The following is a 6,086-nucleotide window of genomic DNA, read 5'->3' as shown; positions in this document are numbered from 1 at the left end:
TGTGAGCGTCTGTGTGCACATGCATGTGTGTGCACGCATGTATGCGTCTGTCTCCATGTGTGTCCGTGTGCGCATGTGTGAGCGTGGGTCTCCGTGCACGTGTGTGAGCGTGTCTCTCTGCATGTGTGTGCGTCTGTCTCCGTGTGTGAGCGTGTCTGTCTCTGCATGTGCGTGTGTGCGTGTCTGTCTCCGTGTGTGAGCGTGTCCGTGTGCGCATGTGTGAGCGTGGGTCTCCGTGCACGTGTGTCTGTCTCTGCATGTGTGTGCGCGTCTGTCTCCGTGTGTGTGTCTGTCTCCATGTGTGTGCATCTTTATGTGCACGTGTGTATGTGTGCGTATCCGTGTGCGCATGTGTGAGCGTGGGTCTCCGTGCGTGTGCGCGTCTGTCTCCGTGGTGAGCGTGTCTGTGTCTCTGCACGTATGTGTGTGCGTCTCTGTGCACGTGTGTATGCGTGTGCATGTGTGCGTGTCCGTGTGCGCATGTGTGAGCGTGGGTCTCCGTGCACGTGTGCGCGCGTCTACATGTGCACGTGTGTGGTGCGTTGCGTGGGAGTCTCTGGGTTACGAATAGCTGCAGTGGGTCTTGTGTCCTTTTTTGGTCCCGGGGAAGGTGCGGGGCGGGCGCCGGCCGCGGGCTCAGGACTTGTGCTGGGCCGACACGCCCTTCCAGTAGTCCAGGATGTCGTGGAGGTCCTCGTCTTTGGCGAACTGAACCTTCTTGCGCAGGGCGTGGCCGGCCGCCATGAACTGCTCGTCGTCCTTGTGCCGCCGGCGGCTCAGTCTGAAGCGCTCCCAGATGCTCTGGGAGGCCCTGCAGGTGTACTCGGGGCTGGAGGAGTAGCTCAGGTTGTGGTACTGCGGGGACAGCTGCGAGTAGGCCAGGTCGCGGGGCCGCGGCCGGGTCAGCGGCTCCAGGATGGACGCCTTGCGGCCACCCAGGCTATCGTGGGGCGGGGGCGCGGGCGGCGCGGGCGGCTCGGCGGCGTGGGAGCCGGGATACGAGTGCCGGTGCTCGCCATAGTGGCGGCCCTTCTCGGCCTCGGCCCGCAGCACGGCGGCCGCGGGCGTCACAGTGAGGATGGCGTCGGGGGCCGGGGAGCTCTTCTCAATGTACTTGGCCTCGGCGGCCGCAGCCTTATGCACACCGCCGGCGGCCTCGGCGCGGAAGGCCCGCGGGCTGCGCGCGGAGCCGCTGGACGAGGTGCTGGCACGCGGCGGCCCGGCGGCCGCCTCCACACTGTGGTGCCGCTGCAGGCCGTGGCCGAAGGCGTCCTTGTAGACGGGGGCCAGGAAGCCGTGCTTGCCGGCCAGTGGCTCCGACAGCAGCACCAGCTGCGGCTCGGCCGTGGACACGGCCCCGGACTTGCCGCCCTGGAAGGAGGTGGCCTCGGACTTGAGCGCGTCAATGCAGTTGTTGATGATCTGGTTGACCTTGTCCACCTCCTTGGCGATGGTGGAGATTTCGGCCACGGAGCTCTGGCTGTCGGGGCCGGGCCGGCCCAGCTCGCAGTCCCTGTGCTCCATCTGCTCGCCCGTGCGGACCTCCATGTAGTTGCCCTTGCTGGCCTTGGGGGTCCCGCCGCTCTCCCCCAGCTTGTACTGCTCTACCTCGCTGGCGGGCGCCGGCAGGTACGGGATGCGGGTCACCGCCTCGGGCCCCAGCAGCGGGCCCTGGGACAGCGGGGCCAGGCCGGGGGCCTCCAGCTCGGGCCCGTACTTGAGCTCGATGATGGTCTTCTTGAGGCTGCTGGCCGCGGCCGCCTTCTTGCGCTTCTCCTCCTGGCGCCTCCGCCTGCGCAGACAGCAGTAGACGGCGCCGAGCACCAGCAGCATGCCGAACAGACAGCCCAGGACGGTCATGATGTAGTGGGTGGCCGTGGGCGGGCTGGGCACGGGGCCCGGCGGGCTGGGCGGCCTGGGCAGGCCGATGGTGAGGCAGGTGTGGTTGTGACGCAGCCCAGAGCTGGTGGACACCACGCAGTAGGTGTAGTTAGCGAGCGTGTACAGGTTGGTCAGGCGGATCTCCTCCTGGGGCTTGGTCAGCCGGGACACGGTGGACGAGCGGCTGTTGTTGAAGTGCTCCAGCGTGTACATGCGGGTGAACGGGCTGGGCAGCTGCACCGTGATGGTGGCCGAGTTCTGGGTCAGCTGCTTGACCTTCAGGAGGGGCCGCGCCTCGGCCTGGGGGGCCAGCGTGGGCAGGGCCACCAGCGGCGTGGTGCCGTCGCCCGAGAAGCACTCCTCGTCGGCACACGGGGCCTCGCTGGGCTCCGGCGGCGGGGTCGGCGGGGGCGGCGAGCGGCCGGGGGGCAGGCGTCCCGGCGCCGGGGGCGGCTCGGCCACGTGGGAGCTGTCGGTGCACACGGACTGCAGCTTGCTGAGGATGCTGCGCTGGCCGTGGCGGCCCCGGCCCAGGAGGAAGTAGCCGGAGTAGAGCGGCGGCGACTCGCACTGCATGCGGTCGTAGGCGTGCGTGGCGTTGGTGAAGGCCGCCAGCCAGCGCAGGAAGCCCAGGAGCTCGCAGGAGCAGTAGAACGGGTTGCTGTAGAGCTCGCACACGGACAGCTTGGCCAGGCCCGCGAAGGTGGCGCCGTGCAGCCGCTGGATGCGGTTCATGGACAGGTCGACGTTGACGATGTTGGGGCACTCCCAGAAGGCGCTGCGCGTGACCACCTCGATGAGGTTAGCCTGCAGGTACAGGTACTCCAGCTTGCTCAGCCCGCGCAGCACGCCCTCCGTCAGGTTGCGGAGCCGGTTGTAGCCCAGCTGCAGCACCTGCAGGTTGAACTGGCCCGAGAAGGCGCCGTCCTCGATGTAGGCGATCTCGTTCTTGGTGAGGTTGAGGTACGTGAGGTTGCCGAAGCGGCTCAGCGAGGCGTACTGCACGCTGCGGATGCGGTTCTCGTTGAGCCGCAGGTCCACGATGGTGGTGTTGATCTGCTGCGGGATGGCCTCGTACGGCGGCTGGTTCTGGCTGCAGATGGCCAGCCACACGAAGCCCTTGTCACCCTCGATCAGCCAGCAGTCACCGTGCGCCAGCCCGCCCCCGTGCAGCTGGATGGCCGCCGCCACGCACACCCACAGCGCGCCCCACCGGCACCCGGCCATGGGGACGGCCTTGGCGGGAGACCCCGCGCTGCCTGCCCGGGGGGACCGGCTGGGGGGACAGAGGGGCAGGTGGGGAGGCGGCCGGCGCTCTCAGGGGTGTCCTGTCCCAGACCGCATGGTGGCGTCGCGCAAGTTCTGGGAGCCGGCCGCCTCCCTCACGGCCCGAGGCCCCCGGTCATCCTGCCGGGGCCGGGGCCGCCTCCCCCATCGGCCTGGGCGTCTGGACGTCTGGACAGCTCCGCCCCGCGCCTCCGGCTCCGTGGTCCTGTGGCAAGACAGAGGAGGAGAGAGCCGTCAGGAGAGGCGGGGGTTCCGGCAGGCCCCGCGGCTGAGTGTGGCCCTGCGCCAGGCCCGGCCGAGCCGCCCGGTCAAACGAGGAGGTGCATTCGGGGAGCCCGTGATCCGGCAGGACGATGCCGGGTGACAGAAGGGCTCAGGGCAGGCTGTGTCTCGAGGGAAGGGAGAGAAGGGAAGCCCTGGCCCCCAGCCCTCCCCGGCCCCATTTCCTCTCAGGGGGTACAAAACCCCACCTCCTCCTTTGGGCCGGGCTCAAAGGGATGGTGGCCCCAGAGAATCCAGAACCATGTGACTGGCGCAGGGCCACTCGCGTGACAAACGGGAGACAGGGACGTCCTCTCCTCAGAGGGCCCGGCCGCAGACTCACAGCCGCCTGCAGAGGGTGCTTGGAGCTGTGGCTCAAGGGTCCTCAGCCGCAGCATGCAAATCCCACCAGAGCCCTCAGGTGGCCTCCGGCTCCCCTCCAGGGAGGCGCAGGGAGGCAGCCGGCTCCGAGGACGGCTAGGTTCTGGGTCTGAGCCCTCCTGCGCAGGGTCCGGGCCCATCACACCCCTCTGGCTGGCCCTCAGGTTCCCCAAATGAGCCAGCTGGATGGCCTCCGGGGACTGGAGCCATCACGTCCCCTCGTGGGGGATCCTGGTTGAAAGGCCTGGAAGGAAGGAGTAACTCTGCCAAGAATCCCCCACGACCCCAGCCCAGGCAAGGACCGTCCCCTCCCGGCTCTGCCAGCCAGCTCCCAAGACGTGAGGGGATGGACCCTGTGCATCCCTGGGACGGGGCCGTCCCTCCTGTGTCCGGCTGGGGAGCCCCGCAGGCAGGGAGATGCGGCTGGACGCAGCAGCTCCCCGAGGACGCCCGCCCCGGCCGCAGGAGGACCCTCCGCAGGTCTCCCGCAGCACAGATGAAAGGGCGTGCGTTTCCTTGTTAATATTTGGATTTACAGCCGGCCTCTGTGGCCGCTCTGTGGCCTGGCCGGCAGCCTGCTGAGTATATTTCACGGACACTGACGTTTGCAACTAGTCTGCGCTGAGGCAGCTTAAATTAGGGAACAAAATATAATGATGTGAAATGGATTTTCTTCCCCTTTGGAAACTTCATGGAGCATCGTTTTGATCTGGCTCCTGGGGCAGAGAGGGGAGCGACCAGACCGGGTGGGCCCCGGGAGAGGTCCTCCTGGGCCGAGGCGGAGCCCACCCTGGGCCGGCCCGTGGCTGTGGGATTCCCTGCCAAGCACCGGGCCTCCCTGGGCCCGGTCGGAAGTGGCTCCAGGGCCCGGGTGGGGCAGGGAGCGAGCCTGTTGGGGGTGCTGGGATCCCTGCGTGGTGTCCCTGGGGAGCACGACGGAGTCGCCGTCCTGCGGCGCCACGCCTCCGCCCCACCTGTAGCCGCGCCCTCCACCAGGGGACCCGGTGTGCGTCAGTGGGCGGCGGCAGGTGGGGGAAGCGTGGGGCAGTCCAGCTCCTGCCGCGGAAGCAGGTGTGTAGAGCAGGCCTGTCTAGGAAGATCAGCAATGCTGATTGTAATCACCTTTTAATCTCTTGCTCAAAATAACCCAAAGTCAAGTTAAGGAGGATTACAGGCCCTGAAGACGCCTGCCTGTGGAGGAGAGACGGGGCCCCTGGGCTACCAGCCTCCCCCCGGCCGGGGCCACTCGGCGCCGTGGTGGCCCTGGGGAGCTGCGACACACGTGGGTTTGTGTGCGTGTGGGGCTCGCACACGTGTGTGCTCTGCACGTGCAGGCCTGCGTGTGCAAGGGTGAAGACGGGCTGACACCCCCGGGCACGTGCACGGGGTGCTTTCCGGAGGACCCGGCTCCGCGGTGTGCAGCACCGTGAGGCCCACCACTGGCGCCCCCCAGCCCGGGGCACCAGTCTAGGAACGTGGCGCTCGGGACGGGCACGTGGTTCTGGGGACCCGTCTCACCTCCCCTGTGCACCAGCCGCCCGCCCCCAGGCCGACCCGCGTGATGAGGGAGGCAGGGCTGGACCCCGGGCACGCCCTCTGGCCTGGTGGGCATCTTGCTCTCACCTTCCAGAGCCTGGGCTGCGTGGGGATGGGAGTCCTCCGGCCCCTCACTGGCCTCAGCGGGAGGGACACGCTAGGAGGCTGGGTGTGACCCTGCTGGCCGGTCCCCTCTGCCCCTTTTACAGCCCCCGAGACCTGGCCTCAGAGGGACCCCGGGATTACAGACGGGAAGCGGAGGCCGGCGCGAGGGCACACCGGGAGTGGCCCCGTCCTCCCGCTGCGGCTGGGTGTCGCGCCCGCAGGTGCCTCGCCCCTCCAGGAGGCCCCTCGGCTGCAGGGACCGGGCTCCCCAAGCGGAGGGGTTAACACCCCACGGGCCTCGGGAAACAGATGCGCAGGGAAAAGGCCGAATCTGCTAGAAGGGTTCTGCTCGGGTCGCGCGCCATCCCCAGGACCGCCCTCTCCTCCTGGACTCACTCGTTCATCCGTCAGTCCTCTGTACCTGGCCGTATCACCAGCCCCGCCCCCTTCGCCCCTCATTTCTTCCCATACACACCTGTCCTCTGCGCCCGGCCAGTCACTCATTAAACAAATGTACCCAGGACGCCAGTGGGGGCCGCAGGTCCGTGTCACGGCAGCCCCCGACCTGATCTGGCCCTCCCCCTGACTGCACCGGCCGCCCACACCCCTGCAGGCCTGGGATCCCTCTGCCAGCG

The 6,086-nt window shown here is 68.2% G+C and overlaps 1 protein-coding gene across 1 annotated transcript; it reads right to left on the bottom strand.

Moving 5' to 3' along the window:
• Positions 1 to 606: 606 nt before the first annotated feature.
• Positions 607 to 3,108, bottom strand: ELFN1 (extracellular leucine rich repeat and fibronectin type III domain containing 1). Its single transcript, XM_034988134.1, has one exon. It carries the CDS (start codon positions 3,106 to 3,108, stop codon positions 637 to 639), a length of 2,472 nt encoding a protein of 823 aa, XP_034844025.1. The 3' UTR covers positions 607 to 636.
• Positions 3,109 to 6,086: the final 2,978 nt, after the last annotated feature.

Source organism: Mirounga leonina, unplaced genomic scaffold (assembly GCF_011800145.1).
Source record: "Mirounga leonina isolate KUSES-001 unplaced genomic scaffold, KU_Mleo_1.0 Mir_454, whole genome shotgun sequence".
NCBI classification, from domain to species: domain Eukaryota; kingdom Metazoa; phylum Chordata; class Mammalia; order Carnivora; family Phocidae; genus Mirounga; species Mirounga leonina.
Note: the sequence above shows the minus strand (reverse complement) of the source record. Positions and strands in the feature narration are given on the sequence as shown.

Bases quoted from the DNA above. Each gene is read 5' to 3' on its own strand.
- ELFN1 (XM_034988134.1), bottom strand. From the start codon at position 3,108: ATGGCCGGGTGCCGGTGGGGCGCGCTGTGGGTGTGCGTGGCGGCGGCC.